This window comes from Mobula birostris, chromosome 30 (genome assembly GCF_030028105.1).
Source record: "Mobula birostris isolate sMobBir1 chromosome 30, sMobBir1.hap1, whole genome shotgun sequence".
NCBI classification, from domain to species: Eukaryota; Metazoa; Chordata; class Chondrichthyes; order Myliobatiformes; family Myliobatidae; genus Mobula; species Mobula birostris.
In genome coordinates, this window is record NC_092399.1 from 24,161,015 (window position 1) to 24,176,071 (window position 15,057).

The 15,057-nt window shown below is 40.2% G+C and overlaps 1 protein-coding gene across 1 annotated transcript in view; it reads left to right on the top strand.

The window, feature by feature from the left end:
* Positions 1-2,645, top strand: part of gnl2 (G protein nucleolar 2) — a 40,377-nt gene extending 37,732 nt beyond the window's left edge. The window contains exons 14-16 of the mRNA XM_072246970.1: positions 140-222; positions 1,141-1,217; positions 2,480-2,645. Of these exons, the coding sequence (XP_072103071.1) occupies positions 140-222; positions 1,141-1,217; positions 2,480-2,614 (295 nt within the window). The 3' untranslated portion in view covers positions 2,615-2,645. The remainder of the gene's footprint in view (positions 1-139; positions 223-1,140; positions 1,218-2,479) is intronic.
* The last annotated feature ends 12,412 nt before the right edge of the window (positions 2,646-15,057 follow it).

Below are 15,057 nucleotides of genomic sequence, written 5' to 3' on the forward strand. Positions count from 1 at the left end.
ATCCTGTTCCATATTGTCTGTAGAAGTATTTAATTATTCTGTGGAATACTATTTTCGCAATATGCAAGACAAGATTTTCACTGCATCTTGGCACATATGACAGTAATAATAAACCAAAGCCAATTTTTTAATGTTTTAGGATTCCTAAGGGACTTACCACAAAATTACTCACACAAACAAGTCAAAAGACATCTGATGAGACACAGGAATCTACAGAAAATGGTAAGTAAAGACCTTGTTTTTGTGAAAATAAAGCACTGGCAAAAATCTTTAAAACAATCAAAATAGATTAATATAGATTTGTGTTTGGAAATTTTTTATTTAAGTTGCATTTCTGGAGACATTATTTTCAGTTGTGTTCTTCATTTTAGTTTCAATGATTACATCAGGAAAGGTAATGTTGGAAGTGTACATAAGGTGCATATGAACAGCACAGATAGAAGGGAGAAGGGTCCGTGTGCCATTAGGGAGCTGGGAGGTGGCAGAAATGGTTGGGTTGTGGTTGAGCGGGTATGTTGAATCGCAGACAGGAGAAATGGGATGATGAACTAAGGAGTTCCGGCTAGAGTTAACAAAAGGAATAGGGTCAGGAAAAAGGGGAGGTGGTAGCATGAGGGGCAAGGGAAATGGACGGGGAAACTTGCGGAAGATCTAGCCTGGAAAGTTTTAGGTAACTCATTGCCTGGCGTGGCTCTGCTAACATCAGGATTCTACTGCCAAAGCAGGCCTCATCCCCTCATTCTGTGAAGTTTACAAATGCTTTCTTTGTATTTTTTTAATTTGTGTTGCACAAATGTATTTAAAACATTGTGCACCATTAAACTCCACTGTACATGCCTAGTGGTGTTTGTTTGCTGCTACTTTCAAGACTATACAGTATTGAGCACAGCACAGATGGTATGAATGGTAAGAGTGATGCTGCTAGCTATTTTAAATTCACATTGCATGGGTGTATCACCAACTGTGGATTCTAATATACGATGTTTTAAATGGTTTCCTTGCACGTTTTGAATTGGTTTGTGAAATTGGTGTCAATTATGTGAAAGATAGTTACCTTATACAGAGAAATCCAGCTCCTTTTCATTTTCTTTATTTCAAAAAATTGCTGTGTCTTTAAAGCTACCGTTCAACTTTCTACAGGTGGTAGAAGAAGAAAAAGAAAAGCTCAAAATGAATCAGAGGATGAAGAACCTGCTCCCAAACTTTCATCCAAAGAGGCAAGTTTTTTCCTGCATGTAGCTCTTTATTGAATATGGTTGTGCAGCAAGGTAACGGCTCCTAAAGAACCCTCCGTGGGAGAAAAAACTTGCCCAGGATAAAAATTCTTAATTTACATGACATAGATACGGTAACTCAAAGTTTGTTTAAAAAAAATTGAGAATTCTGATTAATTTAAGACAATTTCAAGTTGTATACAAAGCTGTTATAAATGTAATCATTTGTGATCAGATTAACCAAATGGTTTGAGCTTGCTTATACACCAAATTGAGAGAGTTAATTATCAAGGGAATGCAAACAAAATGCCAGCTGATATTAGTAAGTGTGTAGAATGGACATGTAACAATTAATGATTGCCTATGCAATTGATGTATTTTAGTGCAAAGACTTGAATAATGAAAGTCCAATTAAGATTAAATTTCTCATTACAAATAAAGAAGCATTCAGTCCATCAAGTCAATGTTGGCTTCAAAGATCTATCTCATCAATCCGATTTCATATAATATCAAGAAAGGTTTTTTTTTTGCCCCCTGCAAAATATATACCGAAGATACCTGGGGTTATAGATACGCAATTTGTTAAAAGTAGTGTTCTGGTTCTTTAAGGTGAGCATTTTAATTTTAAGTTTAAAGCCAAACACAATTCATTTCTGAAGGGGTGTAGTGCATAGGTCTGGAATTTATTTAAGCAGTACAGTAATGTGACAAACATTTTTCAGAGTGCTGTAGTATTTTCCATTACTTTGAAATGGATGTTGAGAGCAGGGGAAAAAAAACAAAATCTCAACTCTGTACAGGGAGCTGAGAGTTACAACCTACAGAAAAGATTGAATCATCTGAAGCCGTTTTGTTCTGGGTAAGAGAAGGCTGAGTGGTAACATTAGGACAAATGATGAAAGTATTCCACTTGTAAGAAGAGTTTTTGAAAAGTTTAAATTTAAAATCACAGTTGTGAACTTGAGAAATTTCGTACCCAAAGGGCATTGAGGATATTGGAATATCAGAAGGAAAAGCTAATGTGAATAGCAAAGGAGCATTTAGACTCCAGATAAATGCATGAGGGAGAAAGAAATGCCTTTAAGGTAAATGAAGAGGGATGATGTACCCTCTCCATTGACCTCTACGTTCACATCATCTGAGACATTTGAACTGCACATTATAAGCTCTGCCAATTCTAACTAGGCAGCAGAGCCGATGGCGTGTGAATTGTGTTTTATCAGAAACTTTCATCTCATTGAACTCTTGTGACTTTATATTTGCAGAGGCGAAGGTTGGACCGTTTGCAGCGCTCAAAGAAGGTTGGCGTCCGGTATTATGAAACACACAATGTCAAGAACAAAAATAAAAACAAAAAGAACCCTGCATCCAAATCACAGGGATGTAAAAAGAAACGATAACTTTGAAATAAAGAGACTTTCTCTTTTTAAATGAATAGCACAATTATTTTTTTACAAGTTCTGAGATTTTTAAAAATATATAATGGTCATTCAATGCAGGAAGGAGTGGCTGTATTGAATTTTAATTTAAGTATAATGACTTTTTGGTGCTTGGTTTTGAATTTGGGAATGACTAAAGCAAAAATTAGAAAATTTTATATAATCTAGGCATGAGTGAGATAACATTTGAGGAGTTATAAAGCAAGGGAATATACAGTAAGTGTGCTATCCTGAGGTATGTGAAGGTGGAAAGACAAATAGGTAAGGCAGTTTAAAATGCAAATAAAATGCATTTATATACTAACTGGGACATGGAATGGCAGAACAGTAATGATTTGCTAATACTGTGTACTTATTAGGCCACAGCTTCAACAATGTGTTAAGTTCTGGCCACTGCATCAGAAAAGATTAAAGTGCAGAGGAAATTTACGAGGATGTTGCCAGGACAATTTTTTTTTTAATTATCCATGAGACAATAGGCCTTGATTATTTTCTTTGTAAAGAGGCTTAATTGTGGGACCTAGACTAGACTAGTTGCCCTTGCCAGAGGTACCAAAAGCAGTCAAAAGTGCTTTGCAGATAATCCCTGCCACACAACCTTTAATGGCGCAAAGTTCTATTATGGTAAGTGAGGCTAGTCAAGTAATGACCATTTCACAGTTGATTCATACCACTTTGGAAATTTGTCTGGGCACATCCAGACAAGAGGTACACACCCTGCTGGAGTACTGCAGAGGATGTTTGTCCATGTCATCCAGGAGGGAAACTTGGGGAATTGCCACTGGAAACTGTTTCCGGTGCTGGACTGAAATCCCACAAGGACAAGTTGTACACCTGACTCCACACCGAATCAGCCAGACTCTGAAAGTCCTGCCCATTACCCGCACATTTTCACCTTTCCTCTGGTGGCAGCACTCCCCACCTCCACTGGGTCTTCACCACCAGCCCTTTCTTCTGACCTGGCTTCAGTCACACTTTGTGAAGGACTTATAACCATGTAGCACAATTTCTGTGTACAAATATATATGATTTGAGCTGAAGTTGAGCACTCAGACCATGTTTGCTCCATTCAATGAGCTTGTGGCTGACCTGATTTGTATTCCCACCTATAGCCCAGTGAGAGTTCGGGGAGCTGGGTTATGCACAATAGGCAGCGATTTAAACAGGGAGGGGAAATGGGTTAAAAATTCTATATCTGAATGCACGAAGTGGATAACGGAGACATGGCTGCAAGGGGATCAGACCTGGGAATTGAATGTACAAGGGTATATGTGCTATCGAAGGGACAGAAAGGTGGGCAGAGGGGGTGGGGTGGCCCTGTTGGTGAGGAATGAGATTCAGTCTCTTGCAAGGGGGGACATAGAATCAGGAGAAGTTGAGTCAGTGTGGATAGAACTGAGGAACAGTAAGGGCAAAAAGACCTTAATAGGTGTTATCTACAGGCCCCCAAACAGTGGCATGGATATTGGGTGCAAGTTGAATAGGGAGTTAAGAATGGCATGTGGCAAAGGAAATGTCGCAGTAGTTATGGGGGATTTCAACATGCAGGTGAACTGGGAAAATCAGGTTAGTACTGGACCCCAGAATAGGGAGTTTGTAGAGTGCCTACGGGATGCATTTTTGCAGCAGCTTGTACGAGAGCCAACCAGGGACAAGGCTATTCTGGATTTAGTGTTGTGCAATGAACCGGATTTGATAAGTGATCTTGAAGTAAAGGAGCCATTAGGTGGTAGTGACCATAATATGATAAGTTTTTATCTGCAAGTTGAGAGGGATAAGGGCAGATCAGAAGTGTCAGTATTGCAGTTGAACAAAGGAGGCTATGGAGCCATGAGGGAGGAGCTGGCCAAAGTTGACTGGTCGGATATCCTAGCAGAAAAGACAGTGGAACAGCAATGGCAAGTATTCTTGGGAATAATGCACAAGGTGCAAAATCAGTTCATCCCCTGGAGAAAGAAGGATTCAAAGGGGGGAAAAGTGGCCACAATGGTTGACAAAGGAAGTCAGAGATAGCATAGCATTAAAAAAGAAGTATAACAGAGCTAAGGTGAGTGGGAAGACGGATGATTGGGAAATTTTTAAGGAGCAACAGAACTTAACTAAAAAGGCAATACGGGGAGAAAAAATGAGGTATGAATGCAAACTAGCTAGGAATATACAGGAGGATAGCAAAAGTTTTTTTTAGGTATGTGAAGAGAAGGAAGATAGTTAGGAACAATGTTGGGCCCTTGAAGAATGAATTGGGAGAAATTGTTATGGGAAACAGAAATGGCAGAGGAATTTAATAAGTATTTTGGATCTGTCTTCACTAGGGAAGACACAAGCAATCTCCCAGATGTATGGATGGGCCAAGGACATAGGGTAACAGAGGAACTGAAACAGATTGACATTAGGAAGGAAACGGTGATGAGTAGACTGATGAGACTGAAGGCTAACAAATCCCCAGGTCCAGATGGTCTGCATCCTAGGGTACTAAAGGAGGTGGCTCTGGAAATTGCAGATTTATTGGTGATCATTTTCCAATGTTCCTTAGATTCAGGATCAGTTCCTGAGGATTGGCGAATGGCTGTTATCCCACTTTTTAAGAAAGGAGGGAGGGAGAAAACAGAGAACTATTGCCCTGTTAGCCTAACATCAGTAGTGGGGAAGATGCTAGAGTCCATTACTAAAGATGAAATAGTGGCATATCTTGATAGCAGTGATAAGATTGGGCCGAGCCAGCATGGATTTACCAAGGGCAAATCATGCTTGACTAATCTATTGGAGTTTTTCGAGGATGTAACCAGGAAGATAGACACGGGGGATCCAGTGGATGTGGTGTACCTTGACTTTCAGAAGGCATTTGATAAGATACCACATAGGAGATTGATGGGTAAAATCAGAGCTCATGGCATTGGGGGGAGGATATTGACATGGATAGAAAACTGGTTGGCAGATAGAAGGCAAAGGGTAGCAGTGAATAGGTGTTTCTCAGAATGGCAGGTGGTGACTAGTGGGGTGCCACAGGGCTTGGTATTGGGACCACAGCTGTTTACAATTTACATCAATGATTTAGAGGAAGGCATTGTGAATAACATCAAGTTTGCTGATGATACTAAGCTGGGTGGCAGTGTGACATGTGATGAGGATGTTAGGAGAATTCAAGGTGACTTGGATAGGCTGGGTGAGTGAGCAGGAACTTGGCAGATGGCGTTTAATGTGAATAAGTGTGAGGTTATTCACTTTGGGAGCAAGAACAGGAAGGCAGATTATTATCTGAACGGTGTGGAGTTAGGTAAGGGAGAAATACAAAGAGATCTAGGAGTGCTTGTTCATCAGTCCCTGAAGGTGAATGAGCAAGTGCAGCAGGCAGTAAAGAAAGCTAATGGAATGTTGGCCTTTATTACAAAGGGAATTGAGTACAAGAGCAAGGAAATCCTTTTGCATTTGTACAGGGCCCTGGTGAGACCCACCTGGAGTATTGTGTGCAGTTTTGGTCTCCAGGGTTAAGGAAGGACATCCTGGCTGTGGAGGAGGTGCAGCGTAGGTTCACTAGGTTAATTCCTGGGATGTCTGGACTGTCTTACGCAGAGAGGTTAGAGAGACTGGGCTTGTAAACGCTGGAATTAAGGAGATTGAGGGGGGATCTGATTGAGACATATAAGATTATTAAGGGATTGGACAAGATAGAGGCAGGAAATATGTTCCAGATGCTGGGAGAGTCCAGTACCAGAGGGCATGGTTTAAGAATAAGAGGTAGGTCATTTAGGACAGAGTTGAGGAGGAACAACTTCTCCCAGAGAGTTGTGGAGGTGTGGAACACGCTGACTCAGAAGGCAGTGGAGGCCAATTCTCCAGATGCTTTCAAGAAGGAGCTGGATAGGTATCTTATGGATAGAGGAATCAAGGGTTATGGGAACAAGGCAGGAACCGGGTATTGATAGTAGATGATCAGCCATGATCTCAGAATGGTGGTGCAGGCTCGAAGGGGCGAATGGTCTACTTCTGCACCTATTGTCTATATACTCTATTAACCTTTCACTCCCTTATCAAGAATGTAATTTTACCTTAAAAAATGTTAAAAACAAATTCAAGTTTAATTATCATTCAACCATACAGGAATACAGCCGAAAGAAACAGTGTTCCTCTAGGGCCAAGGTGCAAAACATACATAGCACATTCAAAACAGTAAAAAAAAAAACCCAAAAAAAAAACATACTGTATTTAGTCTAAGACTGAACAACATATGCTGCAAATTGTATACTGGCATTGCAAAGCCACTGCGATCCAGCATGTCATTCCACCAATTGAACACTGGAGGGCAGCAGTAATGGGAAAGGACAGTCCCCAACTGAGCAAGGATGCCACGCTGTACCACCTCTGGCATTTCTCTCCTGGACCGCACAGCAGGCAACCCTGTGGCTTGAAGTCTGGTCCTTGCTACAACTGAGTCTGTGCAGATCCCACACTGCCTGTTGCACCACCAAACAAGGGAAACAGGCCTGCAGCATCTCAGATTGAACTTTTTAAACTGATTCCAATGAACAGTTCAGCATTTATAAAATCAGCTAGCTACATGTGATAATCACATTTCCACTTTAGCCTCCACATCCATTTTTCAGGTGTAATGGTGCCCAACGTTCTGAGATGTAAAAAAGTTCAGCTCATTTTGCTTTTAATTGGACAGTCTTAATGTTTCTTATTGCAAGCTTTCTCCTCTAAGGTCTTTGAACAAGGTAAATCATTCCTGGCATAACTAGGAGCCATCACACCTGAAAACTGATTCAAGGTTCGAAGTAACATAATAGGATCAATGAGAGGCTACACTAAACAGGGCAGACAAAAACCAATGCGCATTTATGAAAAAAAACAACAAACCGCAAATCCAAAATGAATGAGAACAAAAATAACGTAAGCAATAAATATAAAGAACATGAGATGAAGAGTCCTCGAAAGTGAGGCCATAGGTTGTGGGAACAGTTCAGTGATGAGGTGAGTGAAGTTATCCCCTCTGGTTCAAAAGCCTGATGGTAGAGGGGTAATGACTATTCCTGACCCTGGTGTTGTGGGTTCTGTAACCCCATTCTGATGGCAGCAGCAAAAAAAGAGCATAGCCTGGATCATCGAGGGGTTCTTGATAGATTCTGCTTTCCTGTGATGGTGCTCCATGTAGATGTTCTCAGTGGTAGGGAGGGTTTTACCCATGATGGACTTGCCCATGTACGTTACTTATTTCTATAGCTTGTCGTGATGTTCACTATGAAATTTTATTTTTAGAATAATATTTTTTCCTGAGTGGTCATAAACCTGAAACATCAGTTCTGTTACTCTTCCCTTAGATGCTGCTTGACCTGTGGAGTATTTCCAGCATTTTCTTTTTATTTTTATTACTCTGAGACTCTATGCAAACTGAGAATTTTAAGTTTATTAATGGAAGGGCACCCTGTTTGGTTGAGTTATTGAAATAAAAACACTTGATAAATTGCTGACAAAATAATAATGTGCGTGTTTTTAATGGTCTCCCTCCTAAAGGAGAAATATGGGACACTCTTTATACAGCGATGACTGGAATGGGCTGCCAGCAATAGTGAAAATATATGTTAGCAGGACCAGTGTATTGGAAGCAAATGAGAAGATGCTTTGGCATTCTGAAAAGGGGAGATGTGTTTGATGGTGGCACTAGACTGGAGATGGTGATGGTGGTAATGACAGGTGATTATCCTTTGAAGGTTGACGCAGGTGGTGGGGATCTTGAGGTTAAGAGAAAATAATCTAAGAGGAACACCTTTTAAAGATCATGAATGTTATTTTCTCTTAACTTTCTGCAAGGGACTAAAATACCTTCCTAAAATCTTTAAAAATTAGAAATTGTAAGCTAATGGAAATATTAAATAGTTATGTTAAAAGTAATTTTAAGTTATTTGAAATACAGTTGATCTTGATTTCTATGTGTGTGTAAAATTAAATGCAATTTCAGCTTTAATAATACCATTGAATAGACAAATTCATCCAAATATTTAAGGAAATTCTTATGTAGTTAACATTTGTGTTGTTCCTTGATTTAATGTTTGATGAAAACTTAACAGAACACTGGGGAAAGCACAACTTAATTGTAAATTGTGCCCAGAATTCCAGATGTGCTCAATCTGAAAAATTGTGGATGATGTACTCTGATATTTCCTCAAGGATACCACTTTTCAAATTCAAATAAATAATTTACCCATTTTAATTTAATGTTAGTAATATTGTCAATATATTGTTTGATTAAGCATTTTTGTTTATATAATTTATTATGGGTTATATGTAAAAAGTATGTGGATGGCATATGTCATTACGGTAATATGTCATATGAGCACCTCACTGACAAGAATACTGGCTACACACACGAAATACTGGAGGAACTCAGCAGCCAGGCGGCACCTGTGGAAAAAGGACAGTCAATGTTTCAGGTCAAAACGTTGACGGTTTACTCTTTTCATTCAATGCTCCTGGCCTGCTGAGTTTCTTCAGCATTTTGTGTGTGTTGCTTGCATTTCCAGCATCTGCAGATTTTCTCTTGTTTGTGATAAGAATCCCCGCTTCTGTGTTTTTCTTTCGATTAGTTTCTGGAGTTACAAACGTAACAGTGGTGATAAGGATGTTTTAAAATGAAACCAACATGACTACTTGCCTGTTGTTGCAGCACTTTTTTTTGGAAGGGGAGAGAAAGACATTCAAGTTATGCAAAAATTAACAAGCAATAAGCACAGATGTGGGTTCAAAAACATACCAGGTGATGATAAATTTTAAAAAGCAGGATACAAATTACATTGGAAAGATAGACATATTTGATTGGACAACAGATAACTGGATGATGTGTTCAGAATGAATTGAAAAGTATTTTGAAGCAAATTGCCAAGGAAAACCAAGTACCAGTGTTGCTGAGTGCAATGGGTAGAAAAGAATACAGTTTGCTTTAAAGTTTAACTGCTCCAACCAAACCAGCAGAAATAAGCTTAGATGATATCGTAAACGTAATAAAGGAACATTTTGAGCCAAAACCATTGTTGATTGCAGATCACTTTAAGTTTCATAAGTGGAATCAAAAAGAGGGGAGGTCCATTTCTATTTATGTGACTGGGGTAAAGAAATTGTCTGACCATCATCACTTCAGTGATGACCTTAATGGGACTAAGAGATAGTTTAGTTTGTGGAATCTTACAGGAAAGCATTCAAAAACTACTCCTAACTGAAGCAAAACTCACATTAAAAAGAGCAGTTGAAGTCACTGTATCAAGGGAAACAGCAGCCAGATATGCAGTTGAGTTGCGGTCGGGAAGGAAAGTGAGTGTGAACAACATTACAATGTCTAAATGGAAACCTGCTTGGCCAAACCACATTGTGGCAAGAGCTCACGTACATCAGACTGATGCAAGTTTAAAGGCAAAACTTGCAGAAAATGCAACAAAGTAGGACATATACAAACTCATGTTGGACAGACAAAAATAAATGGACCACACATGAAAGAGAAATAGATTAAAAAATCAAGTTGTGGTTTCAAGAAGAGCACAAATCTGCAAGGTATTGATGAAAATCTGCTAAGGGACAAGCAATATGGCTTATACCAGAAGTGAATGGCAAATTAATTAAAATGGAATTGGACACTGGCTCAGCTGTTTCAGTCATTCCACAAAATGTGGTTGAACAGCATTTCAAAGATACTGAACTGAAGCCTGCAGATATCGAACTAAGAACTATACTGGAGAACAAAACAAATCTTATGGGATTGACTTTCATAGCAGTGAAATACAACAACAAACACAGCACATTGGACTTGATTGGCAATTCATCCACTATCTGCACGCCACATTCCCAGCTATGGAAAGCAAATTAAGGTGCTGGATGATGTCACGGCAGTATATAGAAATGGCATTGGAAAACTTAAACATATCAGGGGTAAATTGCCACACCCAAGTTTTACCAAGTCAGTCCAGTTCATTATACAACCCATGATAAAGTAGCCAGTGAGCTAGATTGCTTGGAAGCTGAAGGAATTCTTTCCAAGGTAGAGTGGAGCCCATAGGCCATGCCAGTGGTCCCAGTAACCAAGACCTTTCAGGATCTGTGGTGATTTTAAGTCAGCATCAACCTAGTGTGGAAAGGAAATCAATACCCTCAGCCCAGGATAGTGGATATCTCTGCAAACCTTACTGGAGGGAAAAACTTCAACGAAGTTGAGGCCTACCTACAGATGGAGACAGAAGAAGAGTCCAACGTGCTTCTTACAATTATCTCTCACAAAGAGCTTTATCACTCTAATCGGCTTATTTTTGGAGTAGCATCTGCACCTGCACTCTGGCAGAAAACTATGGACCAGGTACTGCAAGGCTGCCCAAAACACTCGGTGTTACTGGTAAGGATGACAAGGAAGATCTCCAAAATCTGAAGACAGTATTAAAAACATTAGATGATTATAGACTCAGAGCGCAACGCAACAAGTGTGAATTCTTTAAATCAAACACCACTTATTGTGGTCACACCATTGACACTCAAGAATTACACAAGTGTGCTGAAAAAATTCAAGCACTAGTGGATGCCCCAAGGACAAAGACTGTATCGCAGTTGCAGCCTTTGTTAGGATTCAACAATTACTATAATAGGTTCCTGCCAATCCTGGCTAGTGTGCTCCACCCTTGAACTCATTACTCACAAATTCTGAAAAAATTGCAATGGACAAAGCAGTGAGAGGCGACTTTCCAAAAGGCAAAAGAAATAGTGACTTCAGATATTTTACTCACACATTATGATCCAGTGAAGCTTGCCTATGATGCCTTGCCTTTTGGGATAGGTGCAGTCACGTCACATGCTATGAGTGAGGGAATTGAATGCCCCACAGTGTTTGCATCATGTTCCCTAACCACTGCAGAGAAAAATTACACAGAGATTGCCAGAGAGGCCTTGTGCCTGATTTACAGTATAAAACGTTACAACCAGTACTTGTATGGGAGAGAGCTTACCTTCATTACTGATCATCAACCACTAGTGTCCATTTTCAATCCACAGAAGAGTGTTCCACCAACAGCAGCAGCACAAATGCAGAGATGTGCTCTGTTTCTTGGAGGACGCAATTACAGGATAAAATTCAAGAGGACAACTGATGTTGAAAATGCTGTTCGATTGTCCTGTTTACCTTTGGAAAAGGAAATACCCGAAAAATTTTCAGAAGTGGACACTCCTTTTGACATATTCTCCCAAGTACAGATTGAAAGCCTCCCAATTACAGCAGAGAAGGGAAACCAGAGAAGACCCCACACTGTCTCAGGTTTACACGGCGACCTAAAGTGGCTGGAATGTGCAGCAGAAATTCCACTTCCCCTATTTTTACGAATGCCAGGATGAACTTGCCTTTGACAGGGTCGCCTTATGTGGGGATTGAGAGTTGTTGTACCATTGAAGCTGAGAGCTGAAGTGTTAAAGCTGGTCGTCTAGGCTTGGTGAAAATGAAGGTGTTGGCTCAAAGCTTTGTCTGGTGTCCTGGGACAGAGCAGATCAAGCAGCTTGCCATGCACTAATCCGGGATGCCAACACGTCCTGAAGATACCAAGAGCAGTGATTCTCCATCTCTGGAACTGGCCTTCATTGCCCTGGCAGAGGATTTTTGTGGATTTTGCCAGACCATTCATGGGCACAAATTTCCTGGTGGTAGTGGATACAACTACAAAGTAGCCAGATGTGTTCCCAATAGCTTCCACAGCAGCCCCGCACACTGTTGGTGTGTTGAGAAGCCTCTTCTCAAGGGCTGGTGTTCCAGTACACTTAGTCATTGAAAATGGAACACAGTTTCAGTCATTCCTGAAAATGAATTGAATGGGACATATTACTTCTCAAATGGCCACAAATGGCTTGGCAGAAAGGTTTGTCCAAAGTCAAAAGGACGCTCTGCGAGCAATGTCAGCAGAATATTCTACAGTGAATCAGAAGCTCACCAATTTCCTCTTTTGTGACGCAGCACACTGCAACCAGCAACTCACCAGCTATGCCATTCTTGGATCATCTCTTGTGCTCATGCTTGGATCTTGTCAAACCTAATCTCAGAAGGAATCTGTAGGACAAACACCTGGACAAATTGAGGGTTCCTTAAACAAAGTGGTTCAAAGTTTCACTCCTAGACAAACAGTCCTGGTGAGGGACTATGGAGATGAACAAAAATGGCTGCTTGGAAAGATTAAGGACAGTGCTGGATCACTCTCCTACACAGTGGAGATTGCGGCCGACCTCATCTGGAGACAGTACATCGATTAGTTGGGGATAGCAGGGTCAATTGTTAGAGAAGAAAGGTGCCTAGATCTGTCAGAACCATTTCCTGCAGTCCCAGAGTCAACTCCCACAACCACCATGGAGGCAGCCCTAGATACTGAGATTGTTTCACAGCCACAAGACTCACCTACCAAGCAGAATGACCTCCCTCCCCCTAGTCAGGAAATATGTTATCCCAGAAGAGTAAGAAATCCCCCACAGCGATTAAATCTTTAGGCCTGAATGGGGCAATTTTAAATTTATTATGCTGTGGATGTCTATATAGTAGTTGTATCATATAGTATTTTGTCAAGTGTAGTGTGTTTAATATTTCAGTGATCTTTGTGTAATATTGTAAATATATTGTTTGATTACGCATTCTCTGTTTACATAATTCATTATGGGTTATATGTAAGAAGTATGTGAATGGCATACGTCATCAAGCCACCATGTCATATGTGATGTGAGTGCCTCATTTAATAAAAGGCTCCTGTATTTTGCTTTCTATTAGTTTCTGGAGTTACAAAACATAACACCACTTACCTTGGATTAGTACAATTGTGAAATTTGAGATCATAAGCTTCAAAATTTAACTTTCAAATTCTTAATTGACATTCGTGCAGAAGTAAAAATATATTTAATTTCAAACGTTTACACTGTATTCAGATTAATTTACTTATCATGTTCATCAGAACATACAGTGAAACACATCATTTGTATGAACCACCAACACAACCTAAGAATATACTGGGGGCAGCCCACCATTGTCGCCAAACTTTCCAACACCAAAACACCATGTCGATGATGTGCAGCAGGATAACGCAAGAAACAAAGCAAAACAAGCTCATTTCTGCCCACTCACACATGCAGACAGGCCCCAGCTCCAGGATAGGCTGCCTTCGGGCCTCCAGCCTCCTGTAGACTTCTGGACTCACAGACATTGCAGCCACAGATTTCACATCATGTATGACAGTGATAATAAACCTGAATCTGATTCTGAAGTAAACTGTGTGACAGAACAGGGAAAAAGTTGGAGCCCAACATTGGCTGATAATTTGCTTGGGTGAGAGTTCCTCCAGCATTTTGTCTGTTGCTCTGGATTTCCTGCATCTGCAGAATCTGTTGTGTTGTGGCTCTGGATTTCCAACGTTTGCAGAATCTTCTGTGTTTGTGCCTCAGCTGATTGGCCTTCATTTCAGAGGCTGAAAAAGTATCATCAGTGTATTGTAGTGTAAAAGTGTTGTGGACCTTGGAGCATTCTTGCCACCTACTGGTGATAGTGCTACTTAGCTTATGAAAAAGTTCTAGCCAATAGTTGGGCTACATGGTGAAAGAGATTGTTTGATCAGTTATTTTTTCAAATCATGAAATATGTTTGATTTTATTGGAAGAAATAATAGGTAGTCAGTGGACCTTTTCTACTTGGATTTTCAGAAGGACTTTGACAAGGTGCCGCACATGAGGCTGTTAAGAGAGCATGAACAGAAGATTGACTAACTGTCAGAAGGCAAAGAATAGAGGGGGCTTCTAGAATAAAGGGGCCTTTCCTGGTTGGTTGCTGGTGACTATTGGTGTTCAACAGTGGTCAGTATTTTTACATTATATGTTTAATGATTTGGACAGTGGAAGTGATGGCCAGGTTTGCAGGTAGTGTTGATGAAGAAGGTAGACTGCAGAAGGACTTAGATAAATTGGGAGAATGGGCAATGAAGTGGCAGATGGAATGCAGTATAGGGAGATGTATGATTATGCACTTTGATAGAAAGAATAAAGACTATTTTCTAAAGAGAGAGCAAAATCAGAAATCGAAGCTGCAAAGGGACTTGGATGCCTTAATGCAGGATTTCCTAAAAGTCAACTTGAGGTGGTAGTAAGGAAGGCAAATACAACAATGACATTCATTTCAAGAGGACTAGAGCATATAAGCAAGGATATAATTCTGAAGCTTTATAAGGCATTGGTTGAACCACATTTGCACTATTGCAAGTAGCTTTGGCCTCGTATCAAAGAAAGGATGTGATGGCAATGGAGAAGGTCCAGAAGAGGTTTACAAGGATGATCCTGGAAATGAAAGGGTTAATGTATGAATAGCAATTGATGACTCTGGGCCTGTATTCACTGGAGTTTATAAGAATGAGAGGTGATCTCAT